Source organism: Phoca vitulina, unplaced genomic scaffold (assembly GCF_004348235.1).
Source record: "Phoca vitulina isolate PV1807 unplaced genomic scaffold, GSC_HSeal_1.0 scaffold18, whole genome shotgun sequence".
Taxonomy (NCBI): Eukaryota; Metazoa; Chordata; class Mammalia; order Carnivora; family Phocidae; genus Phoca; species Phoca vitulina.
Genome location: NW_022589721.1, coordinates 18,246,478 through 18,268,956, shown reverse-complemented (window position 1 = coordinate 18,268,956; position 22,479 = coordinate 18,246,478). Strand labels below are relative to the sequence as shown.

The 22,479-nt window shown below is 51.0% G+C and overlaps 2 protein-coding genes across 3 annotated transcripts in view; one reads left to right on the top strand and one right to left on the bottom strand.

Annotated features, from left to right (window-relative positions):
- The window catches only part of DERL1 (derlin 1), a 68,086-nt gene extending 57,621 nt beyond the window's left edge, over positions 1-10,465 (top strand). The window contains exon 8 of the mRNA XM_032415943.1: positions 9,580-10,465. Within this exon, the coding sequence (XP_032271834.1) occupies positions 9,580-9,742 (163 nt within the window). The 3' untranslated portion in view covers positions 9,743-10,465. The remainder of the gene's footprint in view (positions 1-9,579) is intronic.
- Positions 1-22,479, bottom strand: part of ZHX2 (zinc fingers and homeoboxes 2) — a 154,290-nt gene that overhangs the window by 2,236 nt on the left and 129,575 nt on the right. The window contains exons 3-4 of one of the 2 annotated variants that reach the window (XM_032415942.1): positions 10,478-13,226; positions 9,671-9,757 (exon numbers count right to left, since the gene is read on the bottom strand). In XM_032415942.1, coding sequence (XP_032271833.1) covers positions 10,481-12,997 — 2,517 coding nt within the window. In that variant the 5' untranslated portion in view covers positions 12,998-13,226 and the 3' untranslated portion in view covers positions 9,671-9,757; positions 10,478-10,480. Of the gene's footprint in view, positions 1-9,670; positions 9,758-10,477; positions 13,227-22,479 lie in introns of those variants that run through there. The other variant, XM_032415941.1, reaches the window with a different exon arrangement.

Below are 22,479 nucleotides of genomic sequence, written 5' to 3'. Positions count from 1 at the left end.
TATTCCTGTGTGTGTGTGTGTGTGTGTGTGTGTGTGTGTGTGGCGGGGGGGGCGGAGGGGGGCAGACACAGTGGTTCCTGAGAGGTTCCAGAGTCCGACAAACTGGATTCAGGTCCTAACTATTTTGTTTACTGACAGTTGGGCCATACACATGTGACTTAATCTCTCTAGGGCTTCGTTTTTGCTTCTGTAAAATGGGTAATAATAGGTGCTGATTAAGTAAGCTGACATACGCCCCAGCATTTGGCACAGTGTCTAGTACGCGACTACATAGTAAGTGTTATACTTAGTGAGTATACTACATAGTATTATATACCTTTGTTGCTTTGTTAGGTGCAGCCTTTTCCAAGCATGGTAGGATCATACCAAGATGAGACATTTTAAGGGTATTTTTAATTTGATGTTCATATCAACCCAATGGTGTGTGACCATTATTCCCATTTTACTGCTGAGGAGACTGAGCACAGGGAGGCTAAATACTTTGCCCAAGATTATACAGCTAGGAAATGGCCCAGTCAGGATTCCAACCCAGGCAATCTCCAGAGTCTGTGCTCATAACATATGAACGGTATTTATTAAGAGCCCGTATGGAGAAATGCTTAATTCTTATATTCTTTGAAGTTATGAAAACAGTGCAAGGACCCTCTGATGAGTTGAATTGTGTCTCCTCAACAAGCTATATTGATGTCCTAATCCTCAGGATCTCAGAATGTCACCCGATGTGGAGATTCCTTTATAGAGGTAAGTAATCAAGTTAAAATGCGGTCATTCGGATGGCCCCTAATCCAATACGACTGGTGACGTCATAAACAGGAAATCCAGACACAGACGGATTCACGCAGGGAGGACACCACGCGAAGACAAAGGCAGAGACCATGGTGATGCATCTAGAAGCCTACGGGTGCCAAGGGCTGCCAGCTACCCACCAGAAGCTAGGAGAGAGGCGTGGAACAGACTCTCCCTCACAGCCCCAGAAAGAAACAACCCTGCCAGCACCAGACTTGCAGTCTCCAGAACTGTGAGAGAATACAGTTCTGTTGTGTAAGCCACCCGCTTGAAGGCAGCCCGAGGAAGTGAAGACGGACCGCCCTTATTGCTCCGTGGGCTCCCGGGATCTGGAGCTGCGGGCAGAGGAATCCCAGGGGAGGGCACAGGGCTGGCAAGGGGACAGCACTGGTCCAGTGCGGGCACAGGGACCACCGCCGGCCTCCTGCGAACTCGGCCGAGTGGAAAGAGCGGAGTAGCGGGGATCCAGGCTCTGCCACGTCACTTCACGTCCCCGAGACTCGCTTCCATACTTCACACCTGCTGGGCCTCTGCGAGGGTCACAGAGGAGGAGTGCCAAGCAAGCAGGTGCTCCCCAAATACTGCTTCATTTTTCCGTGAGGAAGGCCAGGCGTAAAATCGGGGCCTTAGGGGTCAGTGAGCTCCCCTGTGTGTGTGTGTGTGTGTGTGCACGCGCGTGCACGCGAGGAGACCTATTTTCTTTCCCTCTCAAAAATGGGACGGAACCCATCCCTTCAAGTGAATGGCACGAACTCTCCCACTTTTAGACAGACCTCAGTATTAAGGTGGTTCTTCATCTGGCAGTGTTAGGATTCCCTGTGTCATTTCTTGTGGACATGAACACACATAATGCTCCAACCCGATGTATTAATGAAGAAAAGAACTACCTATCAAAGCCCTTAAACCAGCCCCCGCCCCCTGCCCAAAACAGACTGCAAGGGCCAAAGGGTGACCCGGAGAACAAGAGACAGAGCTGCTTTTGCAGCGACCCCGGGTGTCTGTGGACGGCTCTGCGCCCTTGGGAGCACCTTTGAAGCCGCCGGACTTCAGCTCTCCTTGACCTCTCCCAGGGTGCGTCGCAGTGGCCAGTCTGGGGGGGCCGGCCGAGCTCTCAGAGCGAGGCTGGGAAGCTGCTGGAAACAGAAGGGAGGGACACAGCAGTGGCCCAGGCGCCTCCCCTGGGGCAGCCCGGGCTAGCCATAGGCTGCTTCCCCGGAAGGCCTTGCTCCCCAGTGCGCTGGGGTCTCCTTGTGAAATGCTCCTGCGCCTGGGGATCCCAGCACAACCATATCACGCTGTCTTCAAACTGCCTGGTCAGTTGTACATCCTGTGCGGACGCGGACGGGGCCCACAGCGTTCACGGCTGACCCCTGTCCCCCCTCCCCGCACTGGCTCTGGCCCCCACAGGATACTCCAAAGTTCATTAGTGAATGAAAAAGGGGAAAAGCACGGTGCTTTTGGAGGGGCGGCTGGTTACACAAGGTTGGTGACAGAGCCCCCACCTCAGGTTTTTATTTTCGAGTAGCACAGTGATTTTGAGGATGTGACCGCTTGCTAATCCCCTGGGCTTCTAGCTGCAATCTTACCCCTGGGTCAGAGACATTCCCCTCTGCAGAGAACCAGTGACCTGATGGATTGATTACTTGATCCCGCGGAGCACCGGATCTCAGCTTTGGGAGGAAACAGCAAGGTCATCAGGCCCTTTGCTTATGGCCACTATTCAAACACCTCTACCAAGCAGACAGCCAGCCTTTCCCTAAACACTGCCCAGGACAGGGGACCCTCTGCCTCCACAGCGGCCCCTTTCTATCTCGGGGACGGCTTGGAAGGTTAAAAAGTACTATCCAATTCTTTAGCAAAATCTGCCTCTTTATTACTTTACCCGTTAGGGAAACATGAAACAATTAGAATTCTTTCCCCATGTGATACCTTTCTGTTTCTCCATCTCTTTAATTTTCCCTGTAGGGATTTCCCTAAGCCCTGCGGACTCAGGAGAGAGTAACACTGTACTCCGTGAGAAAGAAAAACAAGCACTGTGATAGTGATTTATTATCTGAATAATATTTGAGTCAAACTTTCTTTTCTTGAGAGGGGGCATGGTCTGATTTTAATTAGAATTGGGAAGAGGAAAATAGGGTGGCAGGGAGAGGGATTAAGCAATTTCCCAGGGGACCAGGAAGACTCCATCCCATCCCAAATCGTTCCCATGCCAGGCCTTGGTCAACTCAGGCACAACTCGCCAAGACACATCTGGCCAGCGCTCTTTCCCTGCAGCAGTCTGGGGAGCCTCTGGGCTTGGGGAAATTGCTGAGACTTAAAAGCCAGGTAAATCTGCCCCCAGGCTGCTTGCAAGGAGGCTCCATGGCAGAGGGAATCAGAGGGGCTACTGGCTCTTCCCGCCCTTTTTCCATCCAAGGACATTATCCAGAGGAGTCCAAAGAATTTGAGCATACAGAATTGTATTTTAAACTCACAAGGCACAGCCCTCGTGTTTATGCATGTGGATTTGGGTTTGAAGGCAAGCTCCCCCACTTTCCAGCTCAAGGATCTTGGATGAGTTACCTTTCTGGGCCTCATTCTCCCCCACCATAAGATGAAAAAAAAAAAATGTTGACTTCAGAGCATTGTCGACACATGCAAAGTGCCTGGTACAGTAAGGGCTCAGCTCCCCACCCCCACCCCTCTGAGATGCAATTAACACCCAATGGCGGGGCGCCTGGGTGGCTCAGTTGTTAAGCGTCTGCCTTCAGCTCAGGTCATGATCCCAGGGTCCTGGGATCGAGCCCCGCATTAGGCTCCTTGCTCAGCGGGGAGTCTCCTTCTCCCTCTCCTGCTCCCCCTGCTTGTGCTCTCTCTCCCGCTGTATCTCGCTCTGTCAAATAAATAAATAAAATCTTTAAAAAAAAAAAACAAAAAACACCCAATGGCATGAGCTTGTACAAGTGGGGCCCCAACTGAAAAAGTCAACTTGGAAAGGCAGGAAGCAGTTGGCCAAGGTCGTCTCCATATAGAAGAGTCAATTCAGAGTAGGCAGCTGAGCATTGCTGATGCTAATGCCCCCTCCCTGCCACCCCGATTAGGGGATTTCACCTGTATTGTTTCATTTAATCTTGACAGCAACAGACAACTCTATTAGTGCTATGGACTGAATTATGTCCCCTCCCCCACCATTCATCTGTTGAAGCCCAATCCCCAATATGACTGTATTGGGAGATGGGCCTTCAAGGTGATTATGGTTAAATGAGGTCATGGGGGTGGCCCTAGTGTCCTTATAAGGAGTGCACATGCACAGAGGAAGGACCAGGAGAGCACACAGAGATAAGGTAGCCGCCTGCAAGCCAAGGAGAGAGGCCTCACCAGCCACCAACCCTGCTGGCACCTGGATCTTGAGCTTTCAGTCCCCAGAAGAAGGGTGAGGAAATAAATCTATGTTGTTTAAGCCACTCAGTCTGTGGTCTTCTGTTCTGGCAGCCCTAGTTGGCTAATATCATAAGTGTTAAGGTTATAGAAACTTACTCATAAGAGAATAAAGTAATGGGCATGTGGATGCTCTAGAATTTTCCACCATCCATCCTCCATTTACCACTAGGGCAGAAAGGTCTGAACACCCGGATCTCTGCAACATGACTTTCCTTTCACTCCTTCCTGGAGTATCTCAGCGTGCCTCAACCTTTCTGTACAGGATCATGCACGGAGAATCATGTAGAGTCTTCTTTACTGGTGAGGCAGAGGAGTTTCAAGGGAAATTTGGGTTATACATGAGTCCCCCTAGCACTCTGGCTTTTAACCCTGGTATGTCTATGAAGTGTGAACTCAGGCAAATCACAGCCACAATGGCTACCTTTTAGGTCCCCTGATGTCTTAAGTTCCCTCTGGCCTCAGGGCCTTTGAGTATGCTGTATCTTCTGCCTGGAACGCTGGCCCCCTCCTCTCTGCTCAGCCAGCAAGTACTTGACTTTTTGGATTTCATTTATTAGCTCTCCAGAGAAAACTCCCCCAACCACTTAAATCAAATCTAATTCCCCTATTCCATATTCTCACAGGCTATGTACCTTTCCTTCAAAAAACTGGTCAGCATGGCAGTCTTTCCTTTTTGTTTGCTTAAAGCTTCATTCCTCACTAGACTGTGGGCTCCATGAGGACAGGGACGTGCTGGGCACCACAGCCCCCAGGGTCTGGCAAATACCACAAATACCTGGTGCACGAAGGAGCCAAGTCACTTACGATGGATGCCTCTGGACCAGTGACTTCCTCTCCCTGGGGCCCGCATCCTTCCTCTGACACATGAGGGAACTTAGACTTCATGGTTCCTAAGTTGCTACAAGCTTCCCAAAGCACAGTGAGAGTTCCTAACGTGAGAAGCTCCAGAATTAGGTAAATGGAAGTGGTCACATTTAACTCTCCATTAGGCGCCGGGGCAGCGAGGCTAATGTGCAGTCCCTGAGAAGCATCACCCAGTAAATACCCAGTGAGGGGTTCTCCAGCAGACCTTTTCCTTCAGCTGCTCACACACATGGAAAGCAAACTGTCCCCAGCTTCTCTATTCTGCCTGCCATCAGCCAATGGGGCTACTGACTGATGGAAAACAGTGAGGAGGAGCAAAGGATTGAAATACCAGATTCCAGACAATTGAGAGCCAACTATGTTTGTTAATTCTCAGGGTGGTTCAATACACTGCTATTACGCATCCACTCTGAATCAGGCACTGGGGACTCAGAGATTAATGGGATATGGTCCCTGTGTTCAAGGGTCTAGTGGAGGAGAGACAGGGAAACAGATAATTACATTTTCATCCATCCATCCATCCTTCCATCCATCCATCCATCCTTCCACCCATCCACTCATTCAAATATCTGTATTTAGACAGCTAATCTGAACAGATATGAGGGCACACATATCCTGGATCCTAAATTGTAGACAGGATACAACACTTGGTAGCCTTGAATTTTTGAAGCCTTGAATCCTAAATTATAGCCAGGATGCAACACTTGGTAGCCTTGAATTTTTGAAGCAAGCTGAACTATAGAAAATATTTTTCTGGCATTTCACAAACTTTATCTCTTCTCCAAAGCCATCCCTAATCATGAGTTGGAAATTGTCACAAATCAGGAGGTAGCAGAGTTGGTGAATGAGTACTTGTGTATTAGTTTTTGTGTGTAGTATTAAGAAATGGCCAAGTCCTGTTGGTCCGGCCGGAGCATACTGGTGCTGCCCCTGTGGCTGGGTCAGGCGCTGGCCTGACAGACAAGAGATGGCCTTCAGCCTCCACCAGCTGCGAGCTGGGGAACCCAGGGCAAGTCTCTCTGAGCCTCAGTTTTGCCCTCTGCAAAATGGGAAGAAAGCCACACCTACCTCCACGGGGGATGAAGTGAAGTTTAAATGATTTACTGGATGTGCTTAGAAGAATCCCAAGCACATGGCACAGACCAGTAAATAGAAACTCTTAGTAGTAGGAGTACTGGGATGTTCCATCTGGCCAAACATCGAGGCATATGTCTGGCCATGTGTGGCTCAAGTATTCTGACTCATTTTTCGGAAAGGAGGAATTTACTGTTCAGCCTCTCACCAGGACAGGTCTCTCAATGGATGGCTCGATAATTAGACCCAGAGGTAGAATCAAGACAACACAATTCAAGGTTTGGAACGGACTCCTTATCTTTCTGTCTAACCTCAAGGCTGAGGGAGCCCGGCCTGAGTCGGACGCTGTCATAAGCCTTGGGAAGCTTTAGCAGAGGGGATGTTTAACTCCAACCGAGGGGGAAACCCAGGCGTCTGCTCTCAGGGGCTCACCCAAGTTCATCCTCTCTCTCTCTCTCTCTCGCGTATATACGTCCCATAACACCTTTTCTGAAGCCAAAACTGTGCATTATTTTCAGGATTACTGTATGTGTAACAACTGAACTCAACTGCAGCTTCCTAAATAAATATGTGTTTAAATAAAGGCATCACTGAATATTTATGAATTTCAAGAGACCCATGTGTTCAGTTCATAAAAGCTGTGAAGTAATTTGGAGGGATTCCTTCCAAGTTGAAAGGTTCCTTTAAGGGGTGCCTCTGTCCAGGATGCCACCCCCAGTGTGGATGGCAGACTGTCTCTCCACATGGTGGCACTTCGGAAATATCAGGAAGCCAAGTAGGGATGTCAGATGTCACCAGGTGTCGAGCAGATCTTAGCATCTTGTTTAGGAACATTTTTCAGCTCATGCTTGTGGCGTTTACCATAAAGAAACGTAAAAGGGGGTTTCTGGGTGTTCCTGATTTTTTTTTGCGGGGGAGAGAGGGGAAGAAAGCAGCTAGTTCCTTCATCTCCGAATTGTCTAATGTTCAATGGTCGATTCTAAACACCCTAGGTATTCCCCACCTCCCAACCCCACTGCTGGGGGGTCAGCCAGAAATGGGGAATTTCCATCAAAAATAGAGAGCCAGAGACAGCTGTAGGAGCCAGGGCTCTGGGGTGGAGCCAAGGGGCTGGGAGTATGGGGTAAGCTCCTTGGTTTCAGAGCCTCAGTTTCTGGGTTTATAAAAATCTAGAGGGGCGCCTGGGTGGCTCGGTTGAGTGTCTGACTCTTGATTTTGGCTCGGGTCATGATCTCAGGGTCGTAGGATCGAGCCCATAAATCTTAAAAAAGAAAAAAAATCTAGAGAAGCTTACCTGTCAGCATCACTAGGAGCACTGAGTGAGACCATCTGTGGCCAGAGCACTTAGCCCCGCCTCGGATCCTCAGGAGGCCTTGGACCGCTCCCTTCCATCCTTCTGCCCTTCCCTCCAAAGCTCCTCTCTATGGTTCTAGCATTATGTCCCCTCTTTGTGTTTCTCTTGGGCCTCAGGTCAGGGGCCACACAGTGACAGCCAACATAGGTGGGTATTTTCAGCTGTTGGTGGTGGTACAGCTTGGGGGAGAAGGCATGGGGACAGGTGGCCACAGGGGCGTCCGTCTAGAGGCCTCCCTCTAGACAACCCCCACTCAGGGATGGGGATCTGGAAGTGCCACCCAAGCTCACTCTGGGAGACAGGGACACTTAGCATTCTCATATTCAAACTCGCAACACGACTGGTTCGGAATAGCTTTGCCTGCTGGGGAAAACCATCGTCTTTTCTTCCAGTTGCCCTTTCCCATCGTCCCGAGCCCCACACTCAGGTTGCTGGCTATGCCCCAACTCTCTTGGCTCCTCAACTGTACCATTCCTTCTCTGCCTTGTCTGCTGCTTCCACATGAACCACTCTTCCTTGTTGGTGCCCTGGTTAACTCCTTCCCCTCAGCTAGCCCGAGACAGATGTCCCTTCCTCCAGGCAGCCTGCCCTGACCTCAGCCTGGGTGCCCCTCCTGAGTGCTCCCGTGCACAGCTGTGCACGTCCCCATCACCCCATGGATCACCCCGGCCAGTAAAGGAAAGAGCAATTTCCTCTCTCCTCGGCCTGACTGAGCTCCATGTGAGTGAGGACTCTCATCTGTCTTCTTCATCCCGTTAACCTGGTGCTTAGCACAGAGCCTGGCGCACAGTAGGAGTGCAGAATGGATTTGCTGAATTGAACTGAGCCCTATTGTCTGCTCCACGGCAGGAGGAAAAAGCAATCACGTAGACTTCCGTCAGGCATTGGAAAAGGTCAAGGACGGGAGACAAGGCAAACAAGGAGCTTTCAGGAGATTCTGACTCGACAAAAAAAAAATCGCTCCCTCATTTCAACAAGGAAGATATGAGTGGGGCTGGTAGGGTTTCAAAAGAAGGCAGGACAATAGCCAGAGGGAGGAACCAGGGTAGCCAGATGGTGGGGGGCAGTGGGTACTCTCGGTGGCCTCCGTAGCCTTTAGCCCCCTCCTATCACCAGCCCGTCCCCGCTGTGCTGCATCCTCACCTGTAACCCATGACCGCTCCCCTGAAAAGTCGGGGTGCGGGGGCAGCGGGGAAGAAGACTTGCTGGCATCTGCAATTGGCTGTCCCTTAAATCGCTCTTTCACTAGCTGATAGAACTGGCTAAAACAGGGTTTCCAGAAGACTTTATTTTGTTGCCAGGCACCTTATCTTACTACAAAATAAATGAGTCGATGAGTGGCTGACCAAAGTTGTCCGAACTCATTAATAAAGAGGTATGGTAATTTCCAGGGCTCCCTTGGGAACCTTTTCAATCATTCTGGAGGTTCTTACCTTTATTTTATTATTTGAAAAGATGACGCGGGGGGCGGGAGGCGGGGTCCCCTTCTGTTGCCTTTTAAGTGACCTCTGGAGAAGCCCATCCGGGCAGATTGTAAATCGCACATCTTCCTCCTGGTTCCAAGCTGCCCTTGGAACGTTTCGGCTTTGGCCAAGGTGATCTCTGCCTCCTGCACCCCTCTCCCCGCTGCCCCCTCTACTCTAAACCCACCACCAAGCAGGCGGCTGGGCTTTTAGGCCTTGATGTGCGCAGACCTCTCGTGAAAGCACAAACACCAGGGCTTGGGTGGCAAGTCCCATCATGTGGATGACATGGCCATTAGTAACCATGGTAACCTCCCTTCCCAGGCTTTTGTGGCTCCACAGGCCTCATTTACATCAGTCTCTTCCAGATTTGAAGGGGTTCCAGGGACCCAATCAGCACAATTAGGAGCTGGGTTACTTAGTGAGATCCGTGCCTTCCTTTAGCCATGCCAAGGCAAATACCCAGACCTGTCAGGTTAAAAGAAACAACCCCAAATCTCTAGCCAGTAAACTTGGTTAATTACTCTTAAAAATCCAAAAAGGAAAGAAAATGAAAAAAAAAAAAAAAAAGGAAAGAAAAAGGAAAAGACCCATCCTTTTCGCGCTTGTTTCTTACAGCAGTGAACACAAAGCAGGCGAAGGATTTCTCCGGGCTACAACTGCGTCTAGACGTCCGAACGGACAGGCCCCGGAGGGTGGTGTCCAAAACAGGCCACTGGCGGCAGCATCGTCACCCCTCAGCCTTGCAGATGGGGACACAGGATCTGCCAGCCCCTCGTGAGTCCCTACAAGGAAACTGAAGGAGCCCATAAAAGTCTGCTTTTCGCTCCCTTTCCTGCTTCTGTTCTCGAGAGGACCTGCACCTCCGCCCTACGCACGCCTTAGTGTATGTCCTCCTTGTAAGGGGCAAGGAGTTAATGATTTCTCTGGAGTCTTCCAGCACAACAGGTAACATCCCAGGAATGACCGGGCGAGGCCGGCAGGTGCATCTGCCTATTCCAGACCACTGGCGCTAGACATCTTACGTCAAGACCCTCTGGGCTCCAGGGAATGAGAGACTTAGGAGGACACCTGCGCCCTGTCCTTGTTCTGACCAGTTCCTGGGTGCCTGAGAGGCCACATGCACTAGACCACAATCGTTAATAAAAACCCCAGACCCCAAGCAAAGACGGGACTCATGCTCCTTTCCTTTCTGAGTCTCCCAGACCCTCCCTCCTTCTTTATCTGCTCTCTCTCTATATGTTCAGCAGACTCTGCTCTGGCATCCTGCTGGCTCGCACCTGCGTGCCATCCTACGTGAAGCCAACGACCCTCTTGACTGGTCCAGCAGGACCCCCTCCGGGTCTTTCGACCCGGCCTGCTGGCATCACTATTTTTCTTCCTTTTAAAAACAAGACCCCATCATCTGTGTCAACATCTCTGTCCCCTACAACCTCTATTGACCCTGGCAATAAAAAGAAAGAAAAGCAGCATGCTCCCCTCGTTCCCTGGGTGGAGAGCAGGTGGAGTTAGTTACCTGTTAGGCCTGGCCGGCCTCGGCAGGGATGCTGTCGGAGTCCGAGCCGGCCAGTTCTGCGGTGCCTTCGGCTGCGGTCTGACTCCAGCTGTCGGATCTGTCTGAGACGGCGTCCTCCTCTCCGACCGTGACCTCCACCCAATCCACAACGCCCGACTCCTCGTTCTCGTCGCTGCCCGGGCCGTCCCCGCCACTGCCCTCTGACCTGTCCGAGGTGGCTTCTGGAGGCTTGGCCGGCGCCCCATCTTTTGCTTGCTCGTTGCTCACTTTCACCCTGGGTACCAACTTCTCCAAGTCCTCTTCGCAGAGCTTTTTGGGGTCCTTGTAATGTGGCTGAGCCACCTCGCTCCCGTTCTTCGGGCTCTCGGCGGTGCCGGCCCTCGCGGCTCTCCTCTGCGAGGCATCGTAACCGTGCTCGCCGGCCAGGTGCTGGTGCTGGGACTGCTCCATCCACTTTAAGGTCCCGGTTTTTAGCAAGCATCTGTTCTCCTTGAACCAACGCACAATTTCAGTTCGGACCAGGCCGGTCTTGGCTGCTAACTGGTCATACTCCTGGGGGGTAGGCCACTGGGTTCTTGCAAACGTGCTCCTCAGGAGATGTACCTGTTCTTGGCTCTTTGTAATTGCTGGTGAAGGGCTGGGCAGAGCACCGGCTAGCTGGGCCCCAGAGAGCTGGTCGAGCCGAGACAGAGCACCGTTGGGGGCCACCACGTCTTGGCCTTTTTTGCCAGCCCCCATGGAATCCAAGACAGCTTGCTCCATGCTGTCCCGAAGCTTCCGTCTCTCCGAGAACCAGGATTCAATCTCTCTCCTGCTCAGTTTCGTGTCCACCCTTAGCCTATCCAGTTCTACTTGGGTCGGGAAGGAGCTTTTCAGAAAGCTGTCTTCCAGGATTTTAACCTGACCCTGGGTTTTTTCTTTGAATTTCTGTGGGGCAAAGTCTGGGTATGCGTGGTACGTGCGGCCGTGTCGGGAGGCTGCGATGGCCAGCTGGTCTTTGGCAAGGGATTCGCTGGTGATGTGGACGATGCCCCTTTGACACCGGTACCGGTGGTCGCTGAACCACTTCTTGATCTCACTCCTGGCAAGGCCGGTCACCTCGATGAGCCGATAGACCTCCGCATCGTCAGGGAACTGGCTCTGGAGAAAGCTCGCCTTGAGATGTGCGATCTGCTCCTTTGTCTTCTTACGGTCGCTGGCCGGGGTCAGCGAAGGGTTGGCCACCTTGGGTGGGGGCTCTGGCACCTGAGCGACATGTGGACGCTTGGGCTCAGAGGCAGCTTGGGGAGTCACTAAAGGTCTCTTTTGGCCGTGGTTGGTCACTCCGGCCACGGCAAGCGTGATGGGGGAGCAGGAGACGGTTGTTGACCCGCTCGTCACCTGAGTCAGCACCAGGCTGGTCTGGCCGAGAATCTGGCATGGCAGCGCTGTCTGGAGGATGGGCTGTGACATCTTTGTGGGCGCCAACTGGGCTGGCAGCACGGTGATCGTCGGGGGTACCGACTGGATGGTGCCATTAAACATCTTTTTCCGGGCCTCCTCCACCTCCTCTGGGGACCAGCTGATGCCGTGCTTTAAGCGCTGTGTGGCAAACCAGATTCTGATGTGCTCCTCTGGGTGTTTGGAAGCCGCGGTTAGCCAGGACAACTCAGCCTGTGTTGGGTAAGGGAACTTGTTGAAGGAGTTGATCATAGTGGCATTCGTGTCCAGGGCGGAGTTGTATTTGGTAGTATTCAGCGGGACGGGGACCTTGGGGACAAGGTTGATATTTGGTGGGAGCTGGACAGAAGGCATGACGTGCCCTAGCGTGTCCTGGAGGAGCTCCACGCCTCCGAGTCTCGAGAGGATCTCAGCCGCGTCGGTCACCAGGCGGGCCGTCCCCTCCACGTGGTTCTCGGGGGTGGCCTCCTCGGGCTTCTTGGGCACCTTCTTGGCATCAGCTTTTGGTTTCCCTGGCTTCATGATGGGGGTCTTACTCACGGAGATCCCAGGATCGCTGTCACCGCTCGCCGGGCCGCTGGTGGCGATGGACACGACGTGGTTGGTGGCTTCGATGGACTGCTCTAAGACAGTCTGATTATTGCGCTTGATCAACTTCAGCTTGAAGTTGGTCTCCCCGGGATGGAACTTGGAGTTGTGGTCAGACAAGGAGTCGTACTTTTTGGTTGTGAAGTTACATTCGGCACACACGTAGAGGGGGTTCAGAATCACGTTGGGGTGCTGCATGTCGACGTGCTCCGTGAACTCGTTCAGGTTCTGCGTGGAGTAGGGGCAGTATTTGCATTCATAACCACCTTGGAGTTTTTTGGATTGGTTTTCCCCTGTAGATTTCACCTCTATCACTTCATTTTCTTTGGAAGAGTTTTCGGGTTCCACTGTCCAACTGTCCTTGGCTGCTTCAGGCTGCGGCGTGCTGATTCCTTTCTCTTTGGCCCTGTCTCCTTCCTCGGGCACATCCTGTTCTACTACTTGCGGTGTCCGAACCATGCATGGGGTGGTGGATTTTCGCTTGCTTGCCATGCTGCCTGTCTGCGTGCAATAGCTTAATTTGGGGGGGTGGGTGGGCAGGTAGGAAAGGGGCAGTGCAATTTTTGGAACAACTAAGATAAAAGGCTTTGGGCTTTTATTCCCCCACCAATGGCTTTGGCTTCCCTTGAATGCTGAACTCTAATGTTCGAGTGTTGAGAATGATCTCAGCACAGAACACTGTTACTGCGCCATCGGCCATACACAAGAGGCAGCATCATACCTGTGGGATAAGAACAAAGACAGGGTCGGTGTTTTTCCACAAGGTGGGAGAAACTAGCATTTCTTTCTAACCCACCCCAACTGGCCCCCCAAACAAAGCAAACACCTAGGTAAGGACAGACGGTGAGAGTGGGGCACATGAAAATGAAAGATCATATTCTTCTCTTCCTTTCTCTGGAAACGGCAGTGGGAACTGGCCTAGAGCAAGCAAACAAGGGTGCAGGTCACTCGTTCATGTTTAGAGGCAAACATACAGAAAAGCAACAAAGGCGCTGAGCGGTGGGTGGGCTGGTGGAGGGGATATCGAAGACGAGACGTCACTGGGCTCTCAAGCTACTTAAACTGATGCTACATCAGAAGCAAGACGCGTACCTGGGGCCAGCAAGTGGTGTTTACACGGGCATTAGAAAATGGGTATCAACGTTTGATTCTTATCATAAGAGTAAAATCACCAGTAGAGAAAATCCAGAAAACGCTTTGAAGTATAAAGGAGAAAAAAATCACCCCAAATAGTTCCTTCCTTTCACTCATTGAAAGGTTCCTGGTTTCTATAAATATTGAGCAAAATGATGATTAAAAAAAATGGCTGCGTGGTATTATCTTGTAGGGATAGACCACATGTGATGTATTTAGCCATTCAACTTTGTTGGATATTTATTTCCAGTTTTTGGTTCTTCTCAACGAAATTATAGTCAACACCCGGAGTCCTTATTTCTGACAACTACCTTTGGATGAACGCTTAGATATAGAAGCACTGGGTCAGAGTTTGTGCACTTGAAGTTCTCTTGACTCATACAGCCAACTTTTGCACCAGCCAACCTTTGCCTTGGCAGTGAACGAGAATGCCCGACTTACCACTCTACCTACATGAAATATCACCGTGAAAAAGCCTTGCCAATTAGATGCTTAATCTGAGCTTCAGCTTCAATCTTAATATGCCTTTGTGTTTTCCTTGATTGCTAATCAGGTTGAACTGTTTTCAGAGATTTACTTGCCATGTGTGTTCTTTCTTTTTGAATTGCTTATTTATGCCATTTTTATCTTGTGATGCTCAGTGGTTTTATTATTAATTTACAAGAGTTCTCTCCAGATTAAGAGTATCAGTACTTCATTATATTTGTTGCAAAATGTTTCTAGTCTATCATTTACCTTCTACTTTTGTATATGGTGTTTTTCTTGTTTTACATGTAAAAATTTTAAGTTTTAGGCAGCAAATTTACCAACCTTTTTCTTTTGTGACCCCTTTCATTGTGATTTTATATGTAGAAAGTGATTTCCGATTATAAGAAACAAACTGCTGGTTACCAGAGAGGGGAGGATTTGGGGTGCACACGAAATAGGTAAAGGGTAATGATTAAGAGGTACAAATTTTCACTTATAAAAAAATAAGTCCTGGGGATGTAATGTACAGCATAGGGAATATAGTCAGTGATACTGTAATAACTCTGTATGGTGACAGATGGTAACTAGACTTATCGTGGGGACCATTTCATAATGACAAGAAAACATGGAATCGCTACAATGAGCATCTGAAACTAACAGGGTATTATATGTCAATTTTTTTTTTAAAGATTTTATTTATTTATTTGACAGAAAGACAGCGAGAGAGGGAACACAAGCAGGGGGAGCGGGAGAGGGAGAAGCAGGCTTCCCGCAGAGCAAGGAGCCCGATGCGGGGCTCGATCCCAGGATCATGACCTGAGCCAAAGGCAGATGCTTAACAACTGAGCCACCCAGGCGCCCCTATTATATGTCAATTTTACTTCAACAGAAATAATAAATAAAAATCACTTGCACATTAAAAGAAGAAAGTGTCTTCTTTGATAGCTGAGACATATTATTCTATGTTTTCTTAGAGTGGTTTAGCTTTATTTTTTACATTTAACTCATCTGGAATTGAATTGATCTTGGGTTAAGCTGTAAGATACAATTCTAACCATTTTTCTTGAAAGTTACCAATTATCTCATAGCATGTATTGTGTTATCTTTTCTCACTAATTTGTGAAATCATTTTTGTCATACATTAAATTTTTATATATACTAGGGCGTTTCTGGGTCATCTATTCTGTGCCTCTTATCTAGCTATTGGGACCCATACTTATGCCTCACTTAATTTTTTTTTTATAGAGTATGTTTTATGTATCCACTGTGACAAACAGTATGGAGGTTCCTGAAAAAAATAAATACAGCTACCACATGACTCCCCCCCTGCAAAAAAGAGTATGTTTTAACATCTGGTCGAGTGAATTCCTCCATATCACTCTTCTTTTGCAAAACATTTCTGGGTTCTTTTGATCACTTATTTACCTAAATCAATTCTCATAAATCAGAATCATCTGCAAAATAAAATCCTGTTGGAATTTTGATTGGAATTGCATTAAACAAATATTAATTTGGGAGTATAGGAACAATTTGCTTAATAGGAGTAGGGTATGTTAAGAGAACGCAAACTGGGGAACTAGCCTTGTTGAGCGTCTAGATGCATGGGCTGATACAGAGGGGCCCTTTCATGGTGTGGTTAAAGGAGAAGGGAGCTGGGTTTTCAAACACGTATAGCTGACATCCAGGGAGAAGGGGAATGGCTTGGGTTTGGGAGTCCCACTGAAGAGAGTGGTCAATGCAGAAGTGAAGACTTATTTTTATGAGCAACTCTGTGGGACTCTGCCCATACCCACCTGCCTAGGGGCTCAGGTGACAAAGCTGAGCAGGACTCAGGGAGGGGCATTTCCCCTTGTGAACCCAGGGCCCAGCCATTCTAAGGAGGAGCCCTGGAATTTCCATGCTGGGCAATGTCATCAGCAGTGGGCGAGGATCCCTTAGGGCACTGGTGAGGAGAGGACGTGGGCACAGCAGAGCAGAGGGGACCATGTCTTTTTGCTGAGCACACCCAAATCAACATCTTTAGCCTCCACATTCCTGCTGATCAGATTCTCATTCCCCCCTCCGCCATTCACTGCCTCCTCCAGAGTTTCTCATCTGTCAATGGCTCTACCATTGCTCATTCTGGCTAAAAACCTCCTTGTGTCACCCCAGTGAATCCATCCGCAATCCTGTGGATGCTGTCTTCGGAATAAATCTAGTGCTAGCCCACTTGACACCACTTCCCCTTCTCCCTGCCTTGTCTCAGCTACCATCACCTCCTGCCTGGAATCCTGCGGCAGCCTCCCATGGGTCTCTTGCTTCCTCCCCCTCCAGAGCTGAGGGATGTTTTAAGATAAAAATCAGTTCACGTCACCTTTCTGCATGAAGCCCTTTCTCGGTGCCCGAATAACAGCTGCAAACCCATGCTTCCTGATCCCTCTCGAGCATCCCCCTCCGGCTGCTGGAACAGGTGCATCCTTTCCACCTCAGGGCCTCTGCTGGAACGTCCCACCCCAGAGCCCCTCAGTGCTCACGGCTCCATTCGAAAGTCATCCTGCCACAGAGAGGCCTTTCCCGACCGCCACCCCACCGAAATTAATGCCTCCCCCCATCACTCTTTTTCCTTACGCTCCTTTGCTTTCTTCATAGCACTTTCCAATATTTAAGATTTACTCATACATTTTGTGGTTAAAGGAGGGAGGGGAGAGTATTTACCTATTCATTGATTTCTTCTGTTAGAACTGTGCTTTCAATACACCAGCCACTAGCCACATGCGGTTCTTTGAATTTAAATTAATGAAATTAAAATTAAAAATCAGTTCCTCAGTCACACTGGCCACTTTTCAAGTGCTCAAGAGCAACGTGTGGCTGGTGGCTATTGTATTAAACAGCGCAGGCTGTTTCTATCCTTGAGGGACCTTCTACTAGACGGTGCTATTTTAGATGTAAACTCCACAGATGCAGAAACTTTTCACTGTGGTTTCCCCAGAGCCTAGAACCATACCTGGCCCATAGTATGCTTTCTATAAACGTTGGCTGGAAAATTAACTGCAGGACGCTACCTCGTGGGAACTGTAGCTGATGTGGGGTGAGGAGGCACAGCAAAATCTCAGTACTGCGTATGCACATGCGTGCGCACCCTTATGTGTGTGCACCTGTATGTGCGTGTGTTGGGGTTCATATGAGTGGAGGAACTCTGTAAGGGGAAGGGGGTCCTAAAGTTCCATAGAGGGTGCTATTGACATAATGGAAGGTGGCTAAATTTGCACACACTAGCCAAGAGACTTGGGCATTTGAAATACAATTTTTTAAGAAATACTTTCTAAATTTATTTTAGAGAGAGAGAGAGAGCATGAGAGGGAGATGCAGGCTCCCCGATGAGCAGAGAGCCCAACGCGGGACTCAATCTCAGGACCCCAAGATCATGACCCGAGCCGAAGGCAGAGCCTCCACAGACTGAGCCCCCCAGGTGCCCTGACATACAATTTCTAAGAGAAGGAGCAAAAGGAGACTTTTGTCCTGCAGAACAAAGAAATCGGGCAGGAATGGGTGCAGGGGAGAAGAGAATTTTCTAACAGAAACTCCCCAATATGTAGGATGATTTAAATCTGTTGACAAATGAGGCCCAGAAGCGAACCAAATTGTGGTAAAACATCCCAGAACTTCTCAATGTTCCAAAAACTGCATTTCAGAATAAACAGTATCTTCTAATATTCATTGGGCAACCAGGAGTCCAAACTGCAGCAGATCACAAAGAAGGAAAGATGAAGGAAGAGAAGCAAGGAGTGGAGGCAGGGCTCGGAACACATCGAGCCTTTGAAGAATCCATCTCTCAGGGTCCCCGCGATGGAGCTGCCAGAACCACTGCCCTTGGAAGAATAATCCTGGCACGACGAGGGGGTGAGCATCTACAGAAGAGCAGCACGTGGGGCCCGTGAGCCATGGCGAGGTCGGGACCAGCGCCGTGAAGCCTGGTGCTCGCGGGCGTGGAGGCTACGTGTTGCCAGCCATCTTCAGATTCAGATGTATACTGGGCAGAATTGGCAAAAGTAAACAAATGAACGAAGGAAAGAGTGAATGAATGAATGAACGAATGAATGAAATGCCTGTTAAAACTCCCACGCAGCCCCTTCCATGTGGGGAGGCGGGGGGCGAGTATCCCAGCAGACCCGCCCTGCATGGCCGGTCTCACCCTGTCCAGCTTCCCATGGATCTGACCCGGGCGCAGGCACATTCCGTGCCGACTTGCAAACACCCCACTTACGGGCAGCACCCAGCTGTTTGCTGGCTGCCCCAGCCCCGGTGCCAAGGGCCCGGCAGTGGGAAGCCTCAGAAGCGATCCCTGCCTTGGGGTGGGGGGTGCCTGAGTAGGTTAGGACCAAGCACATTTGTGATGAAGATCCTGGGGCCCCGAAGGAGAGGAGAGGTGAGAAATCTCCTTCACTTGTGACTACTCTGTGCAGCACGTCCGTCTTTCCAGCCGTCCCAGCCCTCACAGCACCATGGAGACAGAGCGCGACAAGTTCATGGTTCGTGGCAAGGGAGCCCAAGTACCAAACACAGACCCTTGCCTCCTCTGCGTGTTTTTGACATGCACTAGGTTTTCCTTGTATCCACTGCAGCATTTATCACGCACCACAGAGAAACCCAACGAGGAATGAGCAATGACAAGACCTCAGAACAAATAATATATAATGGAAACGGCGAGCCTCTACAGACCATTACGAAGAGGGCCTTCCTTCACCAGCGGGTGCTTCCTCCATCCTCAGCCTCTGTGTTGCGGACGGAATGCAATTCGATCAGACCCCTGTGCATGGCGTTTGGGTGTGGGCTGGGCCCTGTGGATGTGGGGGCAGGAGGATGAAGGAAGCCGCGCTCTTGTCCTCGAGAAGCTCATAGCTGGAGTATCAGTCAGCCAGGGCTGCCATACGTAACAAGCACCCCAGACCCACAACAGGAATATTTCTTTCACAGTTGTGGGGGCTACAAGTCCAAGACTGAAGTGTCTGCAGGGTTGGTTTCTCCCGAAGCCTCTGTCCTTGGCTTGTGGATGGCCCCCTTCCCACTGTGTCCTCACACGTCCTTCCTTCTGCATGTGTCTACCTCCTGATCTCCCCAGAAGGACACCAGTCATACTGGACTAGGGCTCATCCCAAGGCCTTCCTCACCTTTTTGTTTTATTTTTTTTAAAGATTTTATTTATTTATTTGAGCAAGAGAGAGCACAAGCAGGGGAGGGGAGGGGCAGTCAGGGAGACGCTGAGAAGGAGCCCGATGTGGAGCTCGATCCCAGGACCCTGAGATCATGACCTGAGCCGAAGGCAGACGTTTAACCTCTGAGCCACCCAGGTGCCCCTCTCCTCACCTCTTTAAAAACCCTATCTGCAAATCCAGTCCCACTCTCAGGGGTAGGACTGTAACACATGAATTTGGCAGGGTGGGGCGGGCGGGGGGGTAGGGGGGAGACCCGATTCAGCCCCTAACAGCCAGGCAGGGCAGTGCCACCCGAACACAAAAGTGATCTGTTCATGTAGTCAACCAATACTGAGCACGGGGAGTGCAGATGCCCCCAGCATACATGAGAGAACCGACGGGAATCTCCGCTCTGGCAGAGCTCCCGTTCACGGGCATAAACAGGCAGAAGCCCGACAGCTGATAAGCACCATGGAGAAGAGTCAAGCAGTGACGAGATGGGGTGCAGAGTGGGGCGACCTGTGACTCTAAGCAGGGAGCTCAGGGACTCCCTCCCCGAGAAGGCCGTCAGGGGACCGTCTGGACGCTGCACAGACAAGAAGGAGAAAGAGTTGATGAAACACGGAGCAGGCGGTGCCTCATTCTGTCGGACAGGGTGGGAGGAAGGCAAAAGGCTTCCCAGAGGAGGTTATCCTGTTCTAGAAATAAAACGACCATGACGCTGATTCACTGAAACTCTCCTCACTATGTGGAGGAGTCCTCACAACAGCTCTGCCAAGCAGTTGTTACGAGCCTCAATGTACGGAAGAGCGCACCCAGGCCAGGGGGGCCGAGTGCCTTGCCCAAGGTCATGTGGTGAGTCCATGGCAGGGCTAGGATTTGAACTAAGTCAGTCCAGGCTGAACCCCGTGCTCTTGGCACACGACGCAGCCTCCGCTGGTTAAGCAGGGCTCCGAGGGTGGAGTAGGATCCCGGCGTAGAGAGAAAGGGGAGGGGGACCCCAATCAGAGGAACAAACTCCCAGGCGGAGGAGGCAGCCCACGAGCAAGGACATATGTGAGGAATGACGGGACTGAGGTCAAAAGGGCAGGCCGTGAGGCTGGAAGCTGGGACGAGGCTGGCTGGTCAGCGTGGGCCTCGACTGTGAAGGGCCTTGAAGGCCACGGTAAGGAGCTGCCATTTCATTCCGCCGGCAACAGAGTCATGGGAGCGGCAGGCTCTTGGAGATGTGTTTGTGGGGGGGGCGGGGCTGGCAGGAAGGGAAGGTAGGAACCCCCAAACCAAGCGGATGAGCACTAATCTGAACTAACCCCAAATTAAACAGCGAGGCTGCAGGCGGCCAGAGACACTCCTCTGTCCATCCTGACGTTTGTTCGCTAGGCATACGTTGAGGGCTCTTCGCTTTTCATCTGGAACTTTCTCCCATTCAGTCTGGACCTCCTTCCCCATGGCTGGATGATTCGGGTCTGAATGGTAAGACCAATTCTCCCTCACTCGTTTTCCCAATAACAATGACAGCTAACATTCACTGAAGTCTTGGTATATGTCAAGTGTTAAGTGTTTCACTTTTCAAAGACCCTCTGTAGACACAGAAGCTCAGAGAGGTTAAGGAGCGTGGCCGAGGTCACGCAGCCTGGAGCAGCAGAGCTGGGATACAAGCTTTACGGGGATCTTGTTAAAATACAGGTCCTGATTCAGGAAGTCTGGGGTGGGACTGAGATTCTGCCAGCCCCCTGGGGAGGACGGCGCTGCAGAGGTAGACCACACGGAGCAGCAAGGCTCTGGAAGCCTCCCCAAGGACGCACTTGCCCACGGTCATCCCTCCTCCCCCCTCCTTGCCAGAGACAGGGTGGTAGCAGTTCCTGACCTCGCCCTACAAGTGGCCTGTGGCCCTCAGGGGAAGTAAAAATGGGTCAAACCATCAGACCAGCCTCTGGAAACTCTGTCTCAAGGTGGCTGACACACAGCCTGGCTGTCAGATGCAAGAAATGTCCAGGCTCCTGATCTCCCTAGGAAGGCATGTGGGGGGCAGGTGCAGAGTCAGACCGCAGAGACCCCTGTGGCTGGGGGTCTCCAGCCCGAGGCAGAGCAGAGGTCAGAGCCGGCTGAGGAGCCCGCGCCCCTTGGGCCTCCCAGGCTGACGTCACCCCCCACCCCCCACCCCGGGGAGCACATGGGCCGCTCTCAAGGAATCGGACCTCCGGGCTTCGGTGGGGACGCCACTTCTCATTTCAGGGCTTTTCACTGGGGCTGTCAGAGGAAATAACAGGGCTGTCTCTGGGCTTTCAAAGGAAGCATCTTGTCAAGACATCAAAGCCAAAGAAGATGCTTTTAGCTTTGCTGGGTCTTCTGACAGAGCTGTTAACAGACTCCACCTCAGTTCCTAAGGGTAGACCTTGTGTGTGTGTGTGCGCATGTGTGTGATTGTTCCTCTGTGGTCTAAAGTCACAACACCTCCCCACCCGTCCACTGCCCCAGAAGAAGGGATTCGGAAGGGTCAGTGCCCTGTGGCGGTGATGGGGGGCAGGTGGGGCAGAGAGAGGAACTGGATGCGGGGTCTTGGGCTTTGCTCTGCGTGCCTGACTGCCCAGCGCACTCCTCATCTGTCTCCATCCTTGCTCCATTTCTCTCATCTGTTAAGTGGGAATTGCCTTTGAAATGTCACTGGTGACCCTGAGTTAGTTCCTGAGTGTTACTGATTTCTCCCCAGCGTACTTAAATCTAAACTTGAATTTTGCGGGGGGTGGGCCCTACAACATGGCTCCCAAACCATCAGATACCACCTGGGGTGCTTTGCAAAATTCCCCTTCCCGAGGCCCCCCCCCCCCCCCCCCCCCCCGCCATGCAGACTTATTAAACCCAAACCACCAGAAGCAGGCCTAGGAATCTTTACTTCTCACAGCCGCGGGGCGGGGTGAGGGGGCAGCCGCGGGGGCTGATGTGCCACCAGGTTCAGTGGCCTGGGCAGGCACACGTCACCTGGCCTCTGCTAACTCAGAAGCAGGCAGGTGGGGGCCAGCTCCACGCCGTGAAGACGGGAGATGTTTCTCACCGCGCTCCGGGTCAGTCTGGAGTAGAATGGCATGCCCCCGAGGGCAGTGACAATTCAGAGAACATTGCAGAAGTGAGGAAAGAACTGTTATTTAAAACGGCGATGCTGGAAAAGAAGGAACAGAATGGCAGGTGCTCGGTAATGTAGCG